At 46.5% G+C, this 23,993-nt stretch overlaps 1 protein-coding gene across 1 annotated transcript in view; it reads left to right on the top strand.

The window, feature by feature from the left end:
- The window catches only part of tjap1 (tight junction associated protein 1 (peripheral)), a 58,405-nt gene that overhangs the window by 17,874 nt on the left and 16,538 nt on the right, over window positions 1–23,993 (top strand). The window contains exons 4-6 of the mRNA XM_076286365.1: window positions 12,146–12,212; window positions 20,915–21,022; window positions 23,374–23,457. Coding sequence (XP_076142480.1) covers window positions 12,146–12,212; window positions 20,915–21,022; window positions 23,374–23,457 — 259 coding nt within the window. The remainder of the gene's footprint in view (window positions 1–12,145; window positions 12,213–20,914; window positions 21,023–23,373; window positions 23,458–23,993) is intronic.

Consider the following 23,993-nt stretch of genomic DNA (forward strand, 5'->3'; position numbering starts at 1 on the left):
TCTCTCTCCCTCCTCCTGTAGTGTCTGCACAGTCTCTCTCCAACTTGATTGTCGTTTCCAATGATCTCGTCCCCATTGGAGGCTCGGCCCGGTGTGTGTGTGTGTGTGTGTGTGTGTGTGTGTGTGTGTGTGTGTGTGTGTGTGTGTAAAGAGAATGGTGTGATTGTCATTTCCAATGATCTCGTCCCCATTGGAGGTCTTTCCCCACTCCTGATCATTGTCGTCCCTGCTGATCCCAGCTCCTCTAGACAGCCTTGTTAAAGAGAATGGGGTGTGTGTGTGTTTGTAAAGAGAATAGTGTAATTGGATTACAGTTGCTCAATAATTAGTGTTGCTCCATCGGAGACTAATGGCATCCCTGTGTGTGTGTGTGTGTGTGTGTGTGTGTGTGTGCGTGTGCGTGTGTGTTTGCAGACGGCTGTTAAAATTTGCGAAATGCCATAATTGTGATGGACACGACTGCATCTAGCATCAGGGGCCGACGTGCGTCTAGATTTGAGGACTCGTTTATCATTTGCTTGCAGCCATTGAGTGCAGTCTGTTGCAGAGGGAGAAAGAGCCTCATACACTCTCATCCGGCTCAGCTCTATTGATCAGGAGGGACGACAGGAGAGAGATGGAGTGATGGAGAGATGGAGGGGTAGAGAGATGGAGAGATATAGAGACGGAGAGATAGAGAGGTGGAGAGATGGAGTGATGGAGAGATGGAGTGAGAGAGATGGAGTGAGAGAGAGAATGAGAAATAGAGTGATGGAGTGATAGAGAGAGAGAGAGAGTGATAGAGAGGTATAGTATATAGTATAAGTATATATACTCTTTTGATCCCGTGAGGGAAATTTGGTCTCTGCATTTATCCCAATCTGTGAATTAGTGAAACACACTCAGCACACAGTGAACACACAGTGAGGTGAAGCACACACTAATCCCGGCGCAGTGAGCTGCCTGCATCAACAGCGGCGCTCGGGGAGCAGTGAGGGGTTAGGTGCCTTGCTCAAGGGCACTTCAGCCGCGCCTACTGGTCGGGGTTCGAACCGGCAACCCTCCGGTTACAGGTCCGAAGTGCTAACCAGTAGGCCACGGCTGCACGGCTGTCATGATGCCCACTCTCCTGTCATGATGCCCACTCTCCTGTCATGATGCCCACTCTCCTCTCCAGTCATGATGCCCACTCTCCTCTCCCGTCATGATGCCCACTCTCCTGTCATGATGCCCACTCTCCTCTCCCGTCATGATGCCCACTCTCCTCTCCCGTCATGATGCCCACTCTCCTGTCATGATGCCCACTCTCCTCTCCAGTCATGATGCCCACTCTCCCGTCATGATGCCCACTCTCCTGTCATGATGCCCACTCTCCTCTCCCGTCATGATGCCCACTCTCCTGTCATGATGCTCACTCTCCTCTCCAGTCATGATGCCCACTCTCCTCTCCCGTCATGATGCCCACTCTCCTGTCATGATGCCCACTCTCCTGTCATGATGCCCACTCTATATATATATATATAGGTGGAATGATAGAGAGGTGGAATGATAGAAAGCTAGTGAGCATGGAATAGATTAGCGAGAGATAGAGTTGTCCTGTGCTGTGCTGCTGTGTTGTCCTGTTGTCCTGTGCTGCTGTGTTGTCCTGTGCTGCTGTGTTGCTGTGTTGTCCTATGCTGCTGTGTTGTCCTGTGCTGCTGTGCTGCTGTGTTGTCGTGTTGTCCTGTGCTGCTGTGTTGTCCTGTGCTGCTGTGTTGTCCTGTGCTGCTGTGCTGCTGTGTTGTCGTGTTGTCCTGTGCTGCTGTGCTGCTGTGTTGTCCTGTGCTGCTGTGTTGTCCTGTGCTGCTGTGCTGCTGTGTTGTCCTGTGCTGCTGTGTTGTCCTGTGCTGCTGTGTTGTCCTGTGCTGCTGTGCTGCTGTGTTGTCGTGTTGTCCTATGCTGCTGTGCTGCTGTGTTGTCCTGTGCTGCTGTGTTGTCCTGTGCTGCTGTGCTACTGTGTTGTCATGTTGTCCTGTGCTGCTGTGCTGCTGTGTTGTCCTGTGCTGCTGTGTTGTCCTGTGCTGCTGTGTTGTCCTGTGCTGCTGTGTTGTCGTGTTGTCCTGTGCTGCTGTGTTGTCCTGTGCTGCTGTGCTGCTGTGTTGTCCTGTGCTGCTGTGTTGTCGTGTTGTCCTGTGCTGCTGTGTTGTCGTGTTGTCCTGTGCTGCTGTGCTGCTGTGCTCTTACGGCTCCCACACACAGCTGCGTTCCGTCAATGCATGCCAGTGGGTGTTCCCGACGGTAGCTATGCAAATGACTTGAAGTAAAACCGTAATGTGATTGGTTGGTGCCGTCCGTAGATTGGCTTGATTGGCCGGTGCCGTCTGTCGGTGCAGCAACAGCTGAACTCCTCAACGCGAGCGGCGGGAGAAACGCGACGCGACGGACCCACAATTCAGTTGGGCAACGGATCACGTGAGCCCATGTAAAGTGAATGGGATGCGTCTCCAGCAACGCGACGCACGCAGCTGGTTGTGGGAGCCGTAACCGGTTCTGGTGTGAAGTGTGAAACTAGGCCAGGGCCGCGGGGCTCGGGCTGTGTGCCATGTGGCATGTTGCTGCCAGGTCAATGCTGCGCTGTGTGCATGTGAGCGTGATGGGACACACATCGACTGCCCTGGGTCGCAGGGTCAGCGCCATGATGCCCACTCTCCTCTCCCGTCATGATGCCCACTCTCCTCTCCCGTCATGATGCCCACTCTCCTCTCCAGTCATGATGCCCACTCTCCCGTCATGATGCCCACTCTCCTCTCCAGTCATGATGCCCACTCTCCTCTCCCGTCATGATGCCCACTCTCCTCTCCTGTCATGATGCCCACTCTCCTCTACCGTCATGATGCCCACTCTCCTCTCCTGTCATGATGCCCACTCTCCTCTACCGTCATGATGCCCACTCTCCTCTCCTGTCATGATGCCCACTCTCCTGTCATGATGCCCACTCTCCTCTCCTGTCATGATGCCCACTCTCCTGTCATGATGCCCACTCCTGTCATGATGCCCACTCTCCTCTACCGTCATGATGCCCACTCTCCTCTCCCGTCATGATGCCCACTCTCCTCTCCCGTCATGATGAAGTGATGGAGTGATGGAGAGATGGAGTGATGGAGAGATGGAGGGGTAGAGAGATGGAGAGGTAGAGAGATGGAGAGGTAGAGAGGTAGAGAGGTGGAGTGATGGAGAGAGAGTGATGGAGAGGTAGAGAGGGGGAGAGATATAGAGAGGTGGAGAGATGGAGTGATGGAGAGATGGAGTGAGAGAGATGGAGTGAGAGAGAGAATGAGAAATAGAGTGATGGAGTGATGGAGAGATAGATAGAGAGAGAGAGTGATAGAGAGGTATAGTATATAGTATAAGTATGCCCACTCTCCTGTCATGATGCCCACTCCTGTCATGATGCCCACTCTCCTCTACCGTCATGATGCCCACTCTCCTGTCATGATGCCCACTCTCCTCTACCGTCATGATGCCCACTCTCCTGTCATGATGCCCACTCTCCTCTCCTGTCATGATGCCCACTCTCCTGCCATGATGCCCACTCTCCTGTCATGATGCCCACTCTCCTCTCCCGTCATGATGCCCACTCTCCTGTCATGATGCCCACTCCTGTCATGATGCCCACTCTCCTCTCCCGTCATGATGCCCACTCTCCTGTCATGATGCCCACTCTCCCGTCATGATGCCCACTCTCCTCTCCCGTCATGATGAAGTGATTGAGTGATGGAGAGATGGAGTGATGGAGAGATGGAGGGGTAGAGAGATGGAGAGAGAGTGATGGAGAGGTATAGTATATAGTATAAGTATGCCCACTCTCCTGTCATGATGCCCACTCTCCTCTACCGTCATGATGCCCACTCTCCTCTCCTGTCATGATGCCCACTCTCCTGCCATGATGCCCACTCTCCTCTCCTGCCATGATGCCCACTCTCCTGTCATGATGCCCACTCTCCTCTCCCGTCATGATGCCCACTCTCCTGTCATGATGCCCACTCCTGTCATGATGCCCACTCTCCTCTCCCGTCATGATGCCCACTCTCCTGCCATGATGCCCACTCTCCTGTCATGATGCCCACTCTCCTCTCCCGTCATGATGCCCACTCTCCTGTCATGATGCCCACTCCTGTCATGATGCCCACTCTCCTCTCCCGTCATGATGCCCACTCTTCTGCCATGATGCCCACTCTCCTGTCATGATGCCCACTCTCCTCTCCCGTCATGATGCCCACTCTCCTGTCATGATGCCCACTCTCCTCTCCCGTCATGATGCCCACTCTCCTGTCATGATGCCCACTCCTGTCATGATGCCCACTCTCCTCTCCCGTCGTGATGCCCACTCTTCTGCCATGATGCCCACTCTCCTGTCATGATGCCCACTCTCCTCTCCCGTCATGATGCCCACTCTCCTGTCATGATGCCCACTCCTGTCATGATGCCCACTCTCCTCTCCAGTCATGATGCCCACTCTCCTCTCCTGTCATGATGCCCACTTTCCTCTCCCGTCATGATGCCCACTCTTCTGCCATGATGCCCACTCTCCTGTCATGATGCCCACTCTCTTCTCCCGTCATGATGCCCACTCTCCTGTCATGATGCCCACTCTCCTCTCCAGTCATGATGCCCACTCTCCTCTCCTGTCATGATGCCCACTCTCCTGTCATGATGCCCACTCTCTTCTCCCGTCATGATGCCCACTCTCCTGTCATGATGCCCACTCTCCTCTCCTGTCATGATGCCCACTCTCCTGTCATGATGCCCACTCTCCAGTCATGATGCCCACTCTCCTCTCCAGTCATGATGCCCACTCCTGTTATGATGCCCACTCTCCTCTCCCGTCATGATGCCCACTCTCCTGTCATGATGCCCACTCTCCTGTCATGATGCCCACTCTCTTCTCCCGTCATGATGCCCACTCTCCTGTCATGATGCCCACTCTCCCGTCATGATGCCCACTCTCCTGTCATGATGCCCACTCTCCTGTCATGATGCCCACTCCTGTCATGATGCCCACTCTCCTGTCATGATGCCCACTCTCCTCTCCCGTCATGATGCCCACTCTCCTGTCATGATGCCCACTCTCCTGTCATGATGCCCACTCCTGTCATGATGCCCACTCTCCTCTCCAGTCATGATGCCCACTCTCCTCTCCCGTCATGATGCCCACTCTCCTCTCCAGTCATGATGCCCACTCTCCTGTCATGATGCCCACTCTCCTCTCCTGTCATGATGCCCACTCCTGTCATGATGCCCACTCTCCTCTCCCGTCATGATGCCCACTCTCCTGTCATGATGCCCACTCTCCTGTCATGATGCCCACTCTCCTCTCCCGTCATGATGCCCACTCTCCTGTCATGATGCCCACTCTCCTGTCATGATGCCCACTCTCCTCTCCCGTCATGATGCCCACTCTCCTGTCATGATGCCCACTCTCCTGTCATGATGCCCACTGTCCTCTCCCGTCATGATGCCCACTCTCCTGTCATGATGCGCTCTCTGGTCGCCACATACTGTAGGAAGTCTACTGACTGCTATTAGTCACATAGGGAGTGTTCTACTGACTGCTATTAGTCACATAGGGAGTGTTCTACTGTCTGCTGATAGTCACATAAGGAGTGTTCTACTGACTGCTATTAGTCACATAGGGAGTGTTCTACTGTCTGCTATTAGTCACATAGGGAGTGTTCTACTGTCTGCTATTAGTCACATAGGGAGTGTTCTACTGACTGCTGATAGTCACATAGGGAGTGTTCTACTGACTGCTGGTAGTCACATAAAGCGCTTTCAGACATACGTGTAAGACCAGAGGTTCTGCGGATGTTAAACGATGAGGCCGTATATCTGAACGACATAACCGGTCATATGGAAGTCCGAATTTAGCCGGTTGTTCTAGTAATCCCCCCCTTATGTAAATGTGCTGTGTCTGAACAAAGCATAGAACATGCGGTTAAAATTCACACCTAGTGGGCGTGGGCGTGTCGGTGACGTTTCTTTCGTGCGTCCATGTGGTTAGATCTGACTTAAATGCCAGTGTTATGATAGAGTGGCATAGGGCTGTCCAGAAAATCTCCGACCTGGAAAGATGCAGACATCACGGAGCTACTGTCCATGAGGGCAGACAGCATTTTGATAGAACACATGAAGGGAACGGCAAGAGACACGTTGTAGCCTACAACTGCATGGCAAGGCCAAACGAATTCAAAAGACTGAATCATAAGCAGAAGGTGCTGAAAAGGCAGTAGCCTACAGCGACGTCGTTGACGACAATAACAGGAGTATTTAATAAATTGTTAGCCAACACGGTCGGTTTTCTGTTTATTGATAGCCTTCTCATGACCTCACTGCTGAGCTCGCTGATATTTGTTGAGCATAAATATGCCTAGAGAAAATGAAAACGAAGAAAACCCAACTTTGTTCCAAGTCAAGTCAGTTTTATTTGTATAGCGCATTTAACGTGCACAGAGTGCAACCCAAAGCGCTCCACACATAGGCTAAGACATTGTGATTGACACATAGACTAACAAAGACAATAGCGGACGGAGCAGCGTAGTCACCAGCGTACCCGTGACACCAAGACATACAAGACAGACAACAAACAAATTAATAAATAAAATAAATAAAAAAAAAAAAAAAGAAATTGTCCAATTTCCAACCGGCTGAAAATGTCCAAGGGCAATGATGACTCGCGTGAAACTGCGCACAGCTGTGTCTCCACAACCGATGCATGCAACGCCAACAAAGTTCTTTATACTCACTGGCAGTCTGGAGATAACGTGAACGTTAGGCCTTGTTATAGTCTGGATATCACTGGAAGCATAACAGTCCGAAGTCATGGCCGATCTTGTAGATCAGCAACTCGGTGGACTTTTAACAGCGACCGTTTGTTGGTCCGTAATGCAGAGTTCTTCAACGTTAACGTTAACGTTAGTCTGCTCAATCCAGACTCCAGGCAGTTGGCATGGCAGCTCACTGGTCAGAAACAGCTCGGCGGCCTCAGCAGATCTTTCTCAGAGTAGCTCCAGCTGCTGCCCCGAGAAATCCCCTCGACCAGACAGTGAAGTGCAGCACCGGGTCACAGATGGATGGGAAGGATGTAAGAGGCTAGCCATAGCAAGCTCCCAATGGACAGACGTTAACAACATCAGCCGACTTGAAAGCAGTAAAAAGGACTAAGAGAGTAACACGAAAACTATCAAAAATAACGTAAATAAAGAGAGAAAATATTTAACTAGACAAATCAATACAAAAAATAAACGTGACATTACATAAAATTACGAACATTACATAAAAACAAACAAAAACATGATGCCAGACGGAGCAGCGTGTCTTGCCAGCGTCCCCATAACCTAGCAACCTTTGTTCCAAGCTCCTTACGTAAATGCAAAAGACACATGGGGAGAGGATGCTTTTGGAAAAAATAAACCATGAAAAAATGAACCACTTCACTGTTATGTTAGTATTTTGTTTGTTGCTTAAAAACATTGTATATGATGGCCTTGAAGTCTTGAGTTAGTCTACTGAATTGGCTGGTACCATAAAGTTTGTGCATGCTCTCTCTCTCCAACGCAAACCAGATTTGGGGTTCCATAGCCAAGTAATTCTGCTACATAACGTTGAAAACAGATAAATGTGTTTATTCGAAGCACACATACAGCGGGGAAAATAAGTATTGAACACGTCAACACTTTTTTTAGTAAGGATACATCCAATGAGGCTATTTGCATGACATTTTCATCAGTCATTAGTATTAACTCAGATAATCCACCAATATAAAAAAATCCAAACATTAAAGTCCATAAATTGAGTTATGTGTAATAAACTGGAATGACACAAGAAAAAAGTATTGAACACGCTTGCTGAAATTTCTTAAATACTTTGGGCAAGAGCCTTTATTTGAAATGACAGCTTCAAGGCATTTCCTGTATGACGAAACTAATCAGTCGCAGTATTCCGGTGTGATTTTGGCCCAACAGATAGTCTTTTAATATTGAAGATTCTAGGGGTCCCTCTTGTGAATCCTGATCTTTAGTTAACTTCCTAAACTATTCAATTGGATTGAAGTCAGGGCCTTGATTTCCTTTCTCTGAGTTTCCTTTGCTGAATGCTTTGGATCATTGTCTTGCTGGAAGGTCTAGCCATGTCTCATCCTCATCATCCTGGTGAATGGCAAGATTCTCCTGGAACAAAAGGGCTCCATTCATCATTCCTTCAACTGTAAGAAGTCCGCCAGTACCATGAGATGAAAAACAGCCCCACACCATGATACCACCACCTCCAAACCTCACTGTTGGTATGGTATTTTTAGGGTGATGCACAGTGCCATTTCTCCAAATATGGTGTGTAGTATGACATCCAAAAAGTTCAATTTTGCTCTCGCCTAACCAGAATACATTCTATCAGTATTTCATAGGCTTGTCCAAATGTTGTGTAGCAAACTTTCAATGAGCTTCGACATGTTTTTCTTCAGTAATAGAGTCATGCGGGGTGAGCATGCATAGAGGCCATGGCGGTGGAGTGCATTACCTATGATTTTCTCTGTAATAATTGTACCTGCTGCATCCAAGTCTTTCTGGAGCTTTCTCCAAGTGGTCCTTAGCTCTTGGGCTACTCTTCTGACAATCCTTCTGACTTCCTGGTTCGAAATATTGCAAGGAGATCCTGTGCATGGCCGGTTAATGATGCAGTGATGTTCCTTCCACTTTCAGATAATGGCTCCAATACTGCTTATTGAATGATTCTGAAGTTTTGAAGTGCATCTGTAACCAGTTCCATTGATATGTTTTGCAACAATAAGGTTGCAAAGGTCTTGCGAGAGCTCTTTGCTTTAACCCATCATGAAATGTTTCTTGTGTGACACCTTGGTAACGAAAAACCTTTTTATAGCCCATCGGTATGTACTAAGCCAGCTTATATTGTTCCTTGCCATTCCTTGCCTTTGTGTACTGCTTTTTCTTAGCGTGTTCAATACTTTTTTCCTGTGCCATTCCACTTTTTTACTCATAACTTTACTTATGGATATTAATGTTTAGATTTTTTAGTTAGTGTTAGTTAGGTAGTTAGTTATTACTAAGTTAATACTAATGTCTGGTGAAAAATTCATGTGAATAGCCTCACTGGAAGTATACTTACTGAAAAAAATGTTGACGTGTTCAATACTTATTTTCCCCGCTGTACAAATACTGTAGGTCAATTTCAAGTGCGCACTTAAATGACTACTTCAAGTAGCCTATTAGCCTACGCGCAATAGATTTTTCTTCTTTAGCCTACATAATGCATACACTTTGTAAACAAACAGCAGCTGTGACAGGCAGCGACCGCATATATTCTGCGTCATATCTCACATCTTGTGAACTCTACAAGCCCCCACCCCTCACTCGACAACCACACGGAGATTCTGTAATGTGCGTGTATGTCGTTCACACATAGGTCCGTATAAGGTCAGTATAATGTCCGCAGGTTAGCATCATATCTGAATCATCCGAAGGGTAGGACCTCCGTTTGACAAACCTCCGCATATACTCCAGAGGTTATATCTGAAAGCGCTTATAGGGAGTGTTCTACTGACTGCTGATAGTCACATAGGGAGTGTTCTACTGACTGCTATTAGTCACATAGGGAGTGTTCTACTGTCTGCTATTAGTCACATAGGGAGTGTTCTACTGACTGCTGATAGTCACATAGGGAGTGTTCTACTGACTGCTGATAACTGGCATGGCTTGACTCTCCTGATAGCTGGCATGGCTTGACTTTCACAGCTTTGATGTCAGATGCCCCATCAGATAGTAACTCAGTTTTTCCTCTATAGAAGAGTGTGTGTGTGTGTGTGTGTAGAAGGGTGTGTGTGTGGACAACTCTGTGTGTGTGTGTGTGTGTGTTTGTGTTTGTGTATAGAAGAGTGTGTAAGTGTGGAGAACTGTGTGTGTATTTGTATGTATAAGGGTGCCTGGGGCAATAACATTGCTGCATCCTGAACAGAGGTGATATCAAAACATGACACACACACACACACACACACACACACACACACACACTGTGTATGAGATCAAAACAGTCTTTCTGATGGGTACACACCTTTGGGTCACTATCTGATGGGTATCTGCCATCAAACCTGTGAAAGTTATGCCAGCTGCCAGCTGTACGAAGAACAGAGATGACTGAACACGCCACACACACACACACACACACACACACACACACACACACACACACACTTTTTGAGCATACTTTCCCTTACTCACAGACAAATCCACTCTTGACTGGAAAGTGCTTGTGCAGAAACAGAAAGCAGTTAAGGTTCTAGAGTGCTGCCGTCTGGCTTCCTGGCTGCAGAAGTGCTGATCTGGCAACCATGCGTAAATATTCTGCTCATTGGTGAATGGGAACGAGCGGCATATTGATCAATGGACACTCGGCTCTCCGCTCCGCCACTGATGATAGGTCAGGGTGCTGTGTCCAGCCATTGAGTTCATCTCTAGCCCATTCATACCCACACACTCACAGCCAACACACACAGCAGAGCCAACACACACTCACAGCCAACACACACTCACAGCCAACACACACTCAGAGGAAATGAATAGTCACGCCGACCAGGAGGAAGAGGAGGAGGAGGATGATGATGATTATGGTTATTATGATGGTGATGGAGATTGACCGTGTGTTCTCAGGCAGACGGTGAAATATTCCTCTCGATGGCTGTCAATAAAACTCTGAAGGCGAGTGTTCTCAGGCAGACGGTGAAATATTCCTCTCGCTGGCTTTTAATAAAACTCTGAAGGCAAGTCGACTATTCTGTGTGGGAGGAAAAAGACGTTAAGTAGGTGCACAAGATGGAGGTGCGTTATCATTATAATAGGCAATAAAAACGCATCAACATTATCTATTACAGATGCAAATGACTGGTGATAACGCACCAACATTATCTATTACAGATGCAAATGACTGGTGATAACGCACCAACATTATCTATTACAGATGCAAATGACTGGTGATAACGCACCAACATTATCTATTACAGATGCAAATGACTGGTGATAACGCACCAACATTATCTATTACAGATGCAAATGACTGGTGATAACGCACCAACATTATCTATTACAGATGCAAATGACTGGTGTAGAACACTGCACAGCTCTCCTGTCCTCATTCATTTTCCTCTCAAGATGAGACCTCTTAGGTCAGCGTTTCTCAAACTGTGGGTCGCGGAGACATGCCAGGTGGGGTGCAAACTGACATGAAAAACAGGAGGTTTTTTAATTAATTTTTTTTATCTGTAGCCTAGGCCCAGGTAGCACCCGATGCGCAATGGACGCACTGTGTTATTCATAGGGAAGCACTCGTGTCAAGGCAGCTTAGTCCCGACCTGAATGAGATTTTGAACGAGGTTGTGAGAGTGGTGAATTTCATCAAGACCCGGCCCTTAAAAAGTTCCGCACTTTGCGAGGAGATCGGAGCTGACCACACAGCTGTACTGTTTCACAGCAAGGCAAGCTTCGCTTAGCTTGGCGGAGCTACGTTAAGGAACGAGCGTTAGGGCACGACCGTTAGAACGGAGCTACGTTAGGGCACGACCGTTAGAACGGAGCTACGTTAGGGCACGACCGTTAGAACGGAGCTACGTTAGGGCACGACCGTACGACCGTTAGAACGGAGCTACGTTAGGGCACGACCGTTAGAACGGAGCTACGTTAGGGCATGACCGTTAGAGCGGAGCTACGTTAAGGCACGACCATTAGAGCGGAGCTACGTTAAGCATGATCGCTAGAGCGGTCACTCTTCTAATCAGGGAGAGCAAGGATTATTACTTACTCACTCTCTTTGTCACACATACACCCACACAACACACACACACACACACACTTACTCTGACCAACACTCCAGCGATGTGTTACATGTGTCTATCATGATGAGATATGTCTTTGTAAAGAAAGTCCTTTTCCCAGCGGGACTGGATGGCACTATCAGACTTTTGGTATGAATCTAATGTTTTTCTCTTTCTCTCTTTGTGTGTGTGTGTGTGTGTGTGTGTGTGTGTGTGTGTGTGTGTGTGTGTGTATGTGTGTGTGTGTGTGTGTGTGTGTGTGTGTGTGTGTGTGTGTGTGTATGTGTGTGTGTGTGTGTGTGTGTGTGAGAACAGACTCCAGAACAGCTACACTGCCTCTCAGAGGGCCAACCAGGAGCTGGAGGAGAAACTACACGCTTTGGTAACCTTTCACCTGACCCGTGTGTGTGCATGTGCGCGTGCGCGCGAGTGCTCGGTCAGTAGAAATAGTTCAAAGTTCATTACATCATGTTAGCCACATCTTGTATGTTTGTGTGTGTATTGGTGTATAAGGAGAACAGGAATTGAGTGATCACATCACCACGTTGCCACCCATCCCCCTGCTCTCTCATTGATCTGTACTGGAGTGTGTGTGTGTGTTGTAGCAAGCTTGTGGTCATGCATAACCAACTGACAGGTCTGTGTGTGTGTGTGTGTGTGTGTGTGTGTGTGTGTGTGTGTGTGTGTGTGTGTGTGTGTGTGTGTGTGAGACGATTACAGCCCTGCAGTAACTGTAGATTTATTTCGAACCTTCCAAGGATCCGACTGCTGTAAAGTGGATAAACTCAATCAGCATAAATGGATTTATCGTTAAGCATCAGGACACATCTGAGAGTCCATTTTGTGTGTGTGTGTCTGTGTGTGTGTGTGTGTGTGTGCGTGTGCGTGTGTGTGTGTGTGTGCGTGCGCGTGCGCACGTGCGTGGATGTGTGTGTGTGTGCGCGGTATATGCTCATTTTTCCCTCCAAATCCAATCACATCAGATCGAAGTGGGTTCGCTGCACTGTTCCCAGCACCCTGAGCTCAAATTGATTTCCCATGAAGCTTTGCAGCCGACAAAGCAGGGAGGGAGGTTCCCACTGCTTACCTCCCTCCCTGCTTACACACACACACACACACACACACACACTCACTCAGACACACACAGGCGCGCACACACACATACATACAAGGATATACTCTCCACTCACTTACTAACACACACAGACACACACACACACACTCTCTGTCTCTGGTTCCATCCCACTGTCTCTCCCTTACAAACAAACACACACACACAGAATGTATTCTCTCCACTCATTTACTCTCACACACACACACACAAACACACACACACATAACTCCAATTTCAACACACTATTCACCCCCCAGATGAGATGTTTTTGAGCATCTTTGCAATAGTGGGTTGGCTAACTGCAGATTGGCTCTAGTTGTTGATGAAGAGGCTGGTCTCTGGTGGTCTGGCACAAGGGACACACACACACACACACACACACACACACACAGTAGTCTCTGGTGGCCTGGCTCTGTCCCCGCTAAGCACAAGTGGGTAATGGCAGTAGTGCTGAAAGAATGACATTTCAAATATTCCTTCTAAAAAAACTACAAAGATTTAAAGCAGTTGTACAGGGTAGCTAGTTGGAAGGGAGAGTACAGTACAGAGTAACCAAACTAATCTGTAGTTTGGTTAGCGTGTTTGAGAGATGATCTGTAGTTTGGTTACCTATTTGAGAGATGATCTGTAGTTTGGTTAGCGTGTTTGAGAGATGATCTGTAGTTTGGTTAGCATGTTTGAGAGATGATCTGTAGTTTGGTTACCGTGTTTGAGAGATGATCTGTAGTTTGGTTACCATGTTTGAGAGATGATCTGTAGTTTGGTTGGTTAGCGTGTTTGAGAGATGATCTGTAGTTTGGTTACCGTGTTTGAGAGATGATCTGTAGTTTGGTTACCTATTTGAGAGATGATCTGTAGTTTGGTTACCATGTTTGAGAGATGATCTGTAGTTTGGTTAGCGTGTTTGAGAGATTATCTGTAGTTTGGTTAGCGTGTTTGAGAGATGATCTGTAGTTTGGTTGGTTAGCGTGTTTGAGAGATGATCTGTAGTTTGGTCACAGTGTTTGAGAGATGATCTGTAGTTTGGTTAGCATGTTTGAGAGATGATCTGTAGTTTGGTTACCTATTTGAGAGATGATCTGTAGTTTGGTTAGCATGTTTGAGAGATGATCTGTAGTTTGGTTACCTATTTGAGAGATGATCTGTAGTTTGGTTAGCGTGTTTGAGAGATGATCTGTAGTTTGGTTAGCGTGTTTGAGAGATGATCTGTAGTTTGGTTACCTATTTGAGAGATGATCTGTAGTTTGGTTAGCGTGTTTGAGAGATGATCTGTAGTTTGGTTACCTATTTGAGAGATGATCTGTAGTTTGGTTAGCGTGTTTGAGAGATGATCTGTAGTTTGGTTACCTATTTGAGAGATGATCTGTAGTTTGGTTAGCGTGTTTGAGAGATGATCTGTAGTTTGGTTAGCGTGTTTGAGAGATGATCTGTAGTTTGGTTACCTTTCCTCTCGTCCCCTGAAGCCTCGGCTGGTTCAGCTGTTATACGGAATTAATGGACGAGAGGCTAAGAACTCCCCGCACCGCGGAGTTCATTAATTCCGTATAACAGGTGACCTCGAAGGCTGTTATCTCGCTTAGCACCCGGTTGCCACTATAGGTAATAGTCATGCCTTTATAGCACGCAAAGGAAACAAACGGTTCCGTTTAAAAAAAAAGCCGACTTGTTCAGTTTGTTGTACAACTTTGAGATAGCATGGACAGTTAGTTTGTTTACAGTTGATTCCATTGTTGCGAAGCCTGCTTCCAGGCTCAAACGTCGTCCTACTATGGTTGTTAAGTTACCATTAGTAAGCATTGGTATGAAACAGTGATTACACTTTTTTTACCAGATCTACTTCATAGGTGTCCCGTTATTCAGAATTAATAGCCACCCCACCAGCCAATCAGAAAAGAGTATTTCTTCTCTCCGGGTGATATAAACATACATGATCCCCTTACACACACTATGAACATACATGATCCCCTTACACACAATATGATCCGCTTGAATTTCCCCTTGAGGATCAATAAAGTATCTATCTATCTATCTATCTATCTATCTATCTGATCCCCTTACACACAATATGATCCCCTTACACACACTATAAACATACATGAGACCCTTACACACGCCATAAGCATATACGATCCCCTGCCAATGGTGTGGGTTTTCTCTCATTAAGTTTCATTGTTAATCAGTGTCTGTTTATCTCTGTAACTGTCTGCCTGTCTGTTAGTCGGTCTGTCTTTGAAACTCTCGTGTGTATGTCTGTGTATGTAACAGTCACTCTCCCTGTATTCTCATTTCTCTCTCTCTCTCTCTCTCTCTCTCTCTGATCCCCCTCTTTTCCATGCTGCCCTGTGATCCGGGTCGTCTTTTCATCTCCATTCAGGCCGCCATCAGTCAAACTTGGGTCTATGCAGTTGCGTTTCTCATTCTCTCTTTCTCAGTCTCCGTCTCTCATTCGTTTCTCTCCATCCCCATATTCATCTCCTCCATCCCTCCATCTCCTCCATCCCTCCATCCCCATTCATCTCCTCCATCCCTCCATCCCCATTCATCTCCATGTATTTTATACTCCATCCCTCCATCCCCATTCATCTCCATGTATTTTATACTCCATCCCTCCATCCCCATTCATCTCCATGTATTTTATACTCCATCCCTCCATCCCTCCCTGCGTGTCCACACATCCCTCCATCCACTCTGGCTAGCTGACTTCCTGCTTCCTGCCTGCTCATTTCCTCTGGGCTTGTGCTATTCAGCAGTGCTAATGTCTGCCATGCTGTGCTAGGCTAGGCTATGCTAATTTGCATTTTGTAGTGCTATTGTCTGCCATGCTGTGCTAGGCTATGCTAATTTGCATTTTGTAGTGCTATTGTCTGCCATGCTGTGCTAGGCTATGCTAATTTGCATTTTGTAGTGCTATTGTCTGCTGTACTGTGCTAGACTAGGCTGTGCTAATCTATAATTTGCTGTGCTATGCTAGGCTGTGCTGAACTGTGCTGTTTCGCTAGACTGTGCTATGCTATGCTATGTGATGCTGGAATAACCAATGCGGGACTTGTCAGAGGGTAGGCAAGGCTATATGCTACTAAATAAGCCATGTTCTGCTGTGTCATACTGCTCGTCATGCCAGTGGGGCCAGTGGTGCTCTGATTTGATTGGCTATTCTGTGCTAGGCTGTGGTTTGATTGGCTATTCTGTGCTAGGCTGTGGTTTGATTGGCTATTCTGTGCTAGGCTGTGTTTGGCTGCTTGGAAAGCCAGCACCTGCATGAAAACTTCCTGATAAAGATGATGATGATGGTGGTGGTGGTGGTGGTGGTGATGATGATGGTGATGATGATGGTGATGATGATGATGATGATGATGATGGTGGTGATGATGGTGATGATGGTGATGGTGGGAGGCAGAGCTTCACATTTGGCAGCGTGAAAATGTGACGTTTTTTAGCCACAAAAGGCTGTCTTGTCCTAACCAGATAATCTTAACTTGAGTGTCAATGCTAGCTCGCTCAAAAGCAGCCTTTTTCCTGGTGAAGGCTAATCAGCGGCTTTGATTTGAGGTTTCAGCTTGTGTGATTGTGCTGCTCAGCTCCGATGCCGCTGCTGATTGGTCCCCATAGAGGATCTGCCACTGGGTATACATGGGACGTCAGCCAATTAGCACAGCTCTAGAAAGACAATCAACAAACACAGCAACAGACAACCTAACAACAACATCAACACCAAACAAACAAACAAGCGCAGCAGCAGCAGCAGCATCAGCAGAGTGGCATTGCTACACACAGGAGTGCCACCCTGTCGCCATGGCAGCAGCATCAGCAGAGTGGCACTGCTACACACAGGAGTGCCACCCTGTCGCCATGGCAGCAGCATCAGCAGAGTGGCATTGCTACATACAGGAGTGCCACCCTGTTGCCATGGCAGCGAGACTCGCCTGAACGCTGTCAGAATGTCAGCTCTGGCTCTCACACCCTGCCCGCTCGCTGGGTACCCCCACAGCTGGAAACCTCACCCTCAGCCGAGTGGAGATGGGGGGGGGGGAGATACAGTGGCCTGAGGGGGTCATGTGTGCCGTCCCTGATGACCAGTTGTGCATTGCAATTAAACTGACTCAGAGCCATATAAAGGTAGAGTTGCGACAACTCCATTGACGCTAATGTTCCATTTTTTTTCAACAATGGCGGCTAATGGAAGCCTCATAGTTCCCGAAAGTTAACAATTTATAATAGCAGCAGTGCAGTTACAGACTGTAGCCAACATTTCAGACTCAGATTTACATTATTGGCTGATCCGAATAATAATAATAATAATAATAATAATAATAATAATAATAATAATAACAGTAACAACAGTAATAGTAGTAAAGTAATAGTATTAATAACCTAATTATAATAATAAACTATTTATGTATACTATGACAGCTTTTCTGCTGCTCAGTTTTTAACAGTTCCTTATCAAATAAATGAAAAGAGGCTAAAGCCCAATAAATGTGCCACAGACAATAACCTAATATAAGATAAACCTTGCCTATACCATTTCAATTAGGCAGCACTAGGCAACACCACGAACGAGCTGTCATTAAGTTTTTGCTTTTGTTGCCTACAACTTTTATGACGTGACGTGTCTTGGGCATTTAGCTTTACCATCATGTCATCATAGTTGTAACGTTATGCGCAATGCTCATAGGCTATGGATTTAAGTGGTTTAATTTTAAAAAGGGCAGCAAAAATGGGATAAAGTGCAACTGCTTCCCCAAAACAATTCCTCCATAACTGTGGACTTAATCGTTTGATATGTGGATACCTTGGTTCGTTAAAATGTAATATGACTAAGCATATTTACAGCCAACTTTGTACTTGCAACAGTGAAACTGAGTTTGTTGTTAACATTGTTGGTAACGTAAACGTTTCTTCAGTTAGAAGCAGGACTGTTTTTTTTTTATTTTGCATTCATTTTCATTGGCAAAAGCTGGCCTAATATGCATGAGAGAACCTAGATTTGAGGGAGCTGCAGCTGTTAGCATCAGCACGGTCATATTAACACAGCAGGGCACACTAGCCCAGTGATGGCTAGCCCAGTGATGAAGGATCGTGTAAAATCCCCATCCCCAGAAAGTTTCAAACCAAGCTTGCGCTGATGATGAATGATCACTGATCAAATTGCTATTTTCTGACACGATGCACACCATTCCCAGGTGCTCACCTGTCTGAATCTCAAGCTCTTTAGCCTAGCATCTTAATGCTGTTCACAGCACGGTGAATGACAAACGATGACAAAATGCTGTTCATGTTTATGAGTTCATAGCCTAATGCTACGGTTAACTTAGAATGCCCACCATTACACTGGAGATGTTAAAAAACGTTTAAACCTTTTTTATTCTCCCGCTACGATAGGCTAGGCTTGGCTAGGTAATTCGCTTATTAGCTCAGATCACTGACTACCAGAGGAAACGCGGGGTAGAAAACTCAAACAAGTAATGTTAGACTAGCTGTGTTACAGTTTCTCGTTGCAACGAGCTTTACAGGAGCTCCATGCGCTTTTGTAGGCTACACGCAGTCTCAAAAACACTGTTCACTTTTCGAGTCACTGTACGAGGTCATTTATTTTATATAGCGATAATTTAGATACACTTATGGGGTGGGTGCAATTGCGTTTTCTAAAGAATCTCCCGTCTTGATTTTGTACAGAAATTAATATTAAGTGACACGTAAAAGGTTACCTTATATAGCAGGCTAAGATATGGTCTGGAATTTAATTTAATATTGTTGTAATGGTAGGGTAGGATAACTACATAGTTTACACAATAATTACACTGTGTTATAAATATTGTATATCAATGCATTTATTGACTGTCAATTACCCAAAATCGTGGCTCTGTCTATTGAACAGTAGCCTATTTAATGCATTCTAATCCATTGTCAATCACTTCCGGGAACTAGTTGAGGTTTACACAAACCACGTGACCAACGGAATTTTGAACACCCATTGTCGCAACTCTACCTTTATATGGCTCTGAACTGACTCCTTCCTCACTTCAGTGTTTGAAAACCTTTCTACTCTGTCTCTCCATGTCCTCCCCCTTCCTCTCTGCCTTACATCTATGTGTGCGCCTCTGCTCATAACTATCTCTCTCTCTCTCTCTCTCTCTCTCTCTATCTCTCTCTCTCTCTCTTTCCCTTACATCTATGTGTGCCTCTCTGCTCATAACTATCTCTCTCCCTCTATCTCTATCTCTCTCTCTCTCTCTCACTTTTTATCTCTCTCCCACTCTATCTCTCGTTCGCTCTATCTCTCACTCTCTCTATGTCTCGTTCTTTCTCTGTCTCCCTCGTTCACTCTTCCTCTTTTCTATGACCCCCCTTCTCTCCCTCCCCCTACCCCTTCTCTTTCTTTCTATCTGTTCGTCTATCTCTTTCTGTCCATCTTTTTCCTTTTTCCTCTTTCTCTGTGTTCCTTCTCTCCCTGGCAGGTAATTTAGCTAACTGCCAGGCGACCAGTTGTCATGGCACCCTTCCTCTGTGTGTGTGTTTGTGTGTTTGTCCCGAGCTCTAAGACCTCCCCTCTCACACACACACACACACACACACACACACACACACACACACCCTCTCTGGGGCTGGTCTTCAGGTCTGCTCAAAATTTTGACGACCTGGTGGTGTTGAACCTCAGGTGTATTAGTGAGGATTACCTGGTGGTGTTGAACCCTATTAGTGAGGATTACCTGGTGGTGTTGAACCCTATTAGTGAGGATTACCTGGTGTAGTTGAACCTCAGGTGTATTAGTGAGGATTACCTGGTGGTGTTGAACCCTATTAGTGAGGATTACCTGGTGGTGTTGAACCCTATTAGTGAGGATTACCTGGTGGTGTTGAACCCTATTAGTGAGGATTACCTGGTGTAGTTGAACCCTATTAGTGAGGATTACCTGGTGGTGTTGAACCCTATTAGTGAGGATTACCTGGTGTAGTTGAACCTCAGGTGTATTAGTGAGGATTACCTGGTGTAGTTGAACCCTATTAGTGAGGATTACCTGGTGGTGTTGAACCCTATTAGTGAGGATTACCTGGTGTAGTTGAACCCTATTAGTGAGGATTACCTGGTGTAGTTGAACCTCAGGTGTATTAGTGAGGATTACCTGGTGTAGTTGAACCTCAGGTGTATTAGTGAGGATTACCTGGTGGTGTTGAACCCTATTAGTGAGGATTACCTGGTGTAGTTGAACCCTATTAGTGAGGATTACCTGGTGTAGTTGAACCTCAGGTGTATTAGTGAGGATTACCTGGTGTAGTTGAACCTCAGGTGTATTAGTGAGGATTACCTGGTGGTGTTGAACCCTATTAGTGAGGATTACCTGGTGTCGTTTAACCCTATTAGTAAGGATTACCTGGTGGTGTTGAACCCTATTAGTGAGGATTACTTGGTGTAGTTGAACCTCAAGTGTATTAGTGAGGATTACCTGGTGTAGTTGAACCTCAGGTGTATTAGTGAGGATTACCTGGTGGTGTTGAACCCTATTAGTGAGGATTACCTGGTGTCGTTTAACCCTATTAGTAAGGATTACCTGGTGGTGTTGAACCCTATTAGTGAGGATTACCTGGTGTAGTTGAACCTCAGGTGTATTAGTGAGGATTACCTATGTAAAGTTGCCTGAGTGGTGGTAAAGTTGCCGGAGTGGTGGTAAAGTTGCCCTCTTTCTCTCGCCCCACATCCCTCTGTTCAGTTCAGTTGTTTTTTCTTTTCCTCCATCTTCCTTTTCTCTTCCCTCTCTCGCTCTTTGACTGGCCCCCCCTCCTCTTTGATTGGTTCTCTGGTTCCGAAGAAGGGTGGTTTTAAAAAATGACCACTTTCACTCAAACACTGTTAAGAGCGTGTTATACATGACTAGTCTGCCTTGCACTCACATTACACACACACACCTATCTAACACACACACACACACACACACACACAGAGCAGTTCATGTGTCCTCTCTGGTCCGTAGCTGCGCAAAGTGGAGCGGGATAAGAAGACGATGGACCAGGAGATCGTGGAGCTCACCAACAAGCTGCTGGACGCCAAGAACACCATCGACAAGCTGGAGGAGCTCAATGTGCGTACTCTGTGTGTGTGTACGCTGTGTGTGTGTGTGCATGTGTGTGTGTGTGTGTGTCTGCAAGCTGGAGGAGCTCAATGTGCGTACGCTCTGTGTGTGTGTGTCTGTACCTGTGTTTGTATTTGAGTATTAGAGGATGTGTGCATGTATGAGTGTGCACACTCTTTTGTGTGTGTGTGTGTGTGGGTGTGTGTCTATATGGATTTGTGTATGTGTGTGTGATTGTGTGGAATGGATGAGTGTGTGTGTTTGCTTCCATCTCTAAGTAGCTAAATATTTGCGAGTTGCTGGCAGGCGTCTTTGCAGAATGCATTGAATTTCCCCTAGGGATCAATAAAGTATCTATCTATCTATTGAGGGAGTTTAGAAAAATGTATTTACTGATTGACTTCCAGTCACTTATAAATCCCAACCATAAACACTCAAATCAGCGATTGAGCCTCTGAGAAGCTCTCAAGCTGTGCTCTCTCTGTGTGTGTGTGTGTGTGTGTGTGTGTGTGTGTGTGTGGGAGGGAGGTATTACTTGAGAGTGTAATACTAAAGGCACTCTTCCTGCATGCGCATATGTGTATTCAAACCACTGGCTTGTCGGACTCCAGCACACACACACACACAGTGAGATGGGAGTTTATTGTAATAGGAATAAAGTAGGCTAAAAGGCTACTCATAAAACAACTTGCCAGACACACCTTCATGAACAATAACAAATTAGCGTAGAAAACAGCAAGTTAAGGATATATTTTTTTTCTAAAGCGTTTTATTGTGAGACATGCGTTTCGTTTGGAGCGGCTACAGGCTATCGAAAGCAGAAGATTTTCGTTTTGGATTTAAGTTACTTTTGTACTGTTTGATATTGCTAAATGTTGGGACTGATGGACACTGAAATCTGGGGGGGTATTTGATAGTTCACTATTAAGTTTCATGCAGTTGAAAGAGTGTCGGATTTCCACCCGCTTATTGTGAGACAAGGCATTTCATTGAATGTGCGCTGTGCTTTAATGTAAATCTTATTGCGTATAGCCAAGTAGCCTAAATTGAGTTATTTTTTAATGATGTATGATTTAGGCCTACTGTTTTTATTAAATCCGTAGGCTGGAATGCCTCGTGGCAACAATTGTGTTTAAATATAGTAGGCCTAGTGACTGCTTCAACCTCTGGCAAGCTCAGAAGGGGGCGGCAAGCCACTGGTAGCTTGAGAGTGACGTGTTGGAGACTTTTCATTGGCAACAGTTTGGCAACTTTAAGGCCGGCGGCCTATTAAACCAACCAACAACATAAAATATTAAGAAAAGCTATTTTCTTTCATTAAGTTAAATAAAAACAATGTCTTCTAGTGATCATGGACTGGTAGCCCTACTGTTAGGCCATTATTACCCCGGCTTGTATTTGGGGGCCATCTTTTATTTGTCCGACCACGACCAACCACGACCCGGCTATTATCCGAGACCCGGCTATACATAGAATCCCGGCCATAATTTGAGGATTTACGGTAATTGAATCTATTAAAATTACCATGCAAACTTTGTTAAAAAAAAAAGGTCATGCTGGTATAATAAGTATTCATTTATGTCTCGAGAACTATCAAACATTACCTCATTATCAGGGTCAATAATTGGGAAGAGTCCATGTTCATACGATTTTTTTAGGATTTGGTATAAGCTCATATTCTCTGCAATTTGCATGTCTGTTTATTCTGCCCTAAGAGGTGATGCGCCGCATCATCAGTAATTGACGTCTCTTAAAAGTGATGCGTGAGTGAGCAGGACGTCTCATCTCTCATATCGGCCTCTCCTTCATTCCTCCACCCTCCTCTCGTTCCTTCCTCGTTTCCTTCACAACGTTAATTAGAAGGAGGGGTTAGGACAGGAGGAATGGAGGATGGACAAAAAGACAAATGATCTGCAGCCTGTGTGTGTGTGTGCGTGCGTGCACGTGTGTTTTCTCTGTGTGTGTGTGTTCTGAGTGTGTGTTGGTGTGTGCCAGTAAGAGATGGTCAGAGGTATCCAATTTATCTGCTTTGACATTTGTAGCTGACTATTCTGTATTCTGTTATCCAAACCCCCTCTGGAAACCCCGCCCTCTCTACCTCCCTCATCTCTCTCTCTCTCTTTCTTCCTCTCTTTATTCTCCATCTCTCTCTCTTCCTTCTCTTCCTCACTCCTGTCTCCCACCCCTCTCTTTCCTTCCCTCTCTCTCACTCCCTCTCTCTCTCCCTCTCTCTCTCTCTCTCTCTCTCTATCTCTCTCCCTCCCTGTCTCCCTCTCTCTCTCTCCCTCCCCCTCTCCCTCTCCCTCTCTCTCTCTCTCTCTCTCTCTCTCCCTCTCTTCTCTCCTATTCCCTGTGTTCAGGAGCGCTATCGGCAGGATTGTAATTTGGCGGTGCAGCTGTTGAAGTGCAACAAGTCTCACTTCCGAAACCACAAGTTTGCCGACGTAAGTAGTCCCCTGCTCTTGCCTTTATTACACACACACATACACACGCGCACACACCGGCACGCACACACACACACACACACACACACACACACACGCGCACACACATTCTCTCCTGCTTTCTGCTGCAGTCTCGGGGGTGTCTGGGAGTCTGAATGTGTTTTGCAGTGACGCTCTGCAGTGACGTGTGTGGACGCAGGAGAGAGAGAGTGAGAGAGAGGGAACGGGGCAGAGGGAGAGAGAGAGAGAGAGAGAGAGAGAGAGAGGGAACGTGGCAGAGAGAGAGAGAGAGAGAGAGAGAGAGAGAGAGAGAGAGAGAGAGAGAGAGAGAGAGAGAGAGAGAGAGAGAGAGAGAGAGAGAGAGAGAGAGATAGAGAGAGAGAGAGAGAAAAGCCCCCCCCCCCAACCCTGTCCCCACTGGCTTTCTGTTAAAGACCCCCCCCCCCCCCCCCAGACACACACGCACACACACACACACACACACACACACATAGTGGAGGGGTGACATCGCTTCGTCACGAGAGCGAGACACTGAG

This window comes from Alosa pseudoharengus, unplaced genomic scaffold, assembly GCF_046254945.1.
Source record: "Alosa pseudoharengus isolate Yale_2024_CS ecotype anadromous, Long Island Sound unplaced genomic scaffold, YU_APseudo_1.1 YU_APseudo_1.1_scf_15, whole genome shotgun sequence".
Taxonomy (NCBI): Eukaryota; Metazoa; Chordata; class Actinopteri; order Clupeiformes; family Clupeidae; genus Alosa; species Alosa pseudoharengus.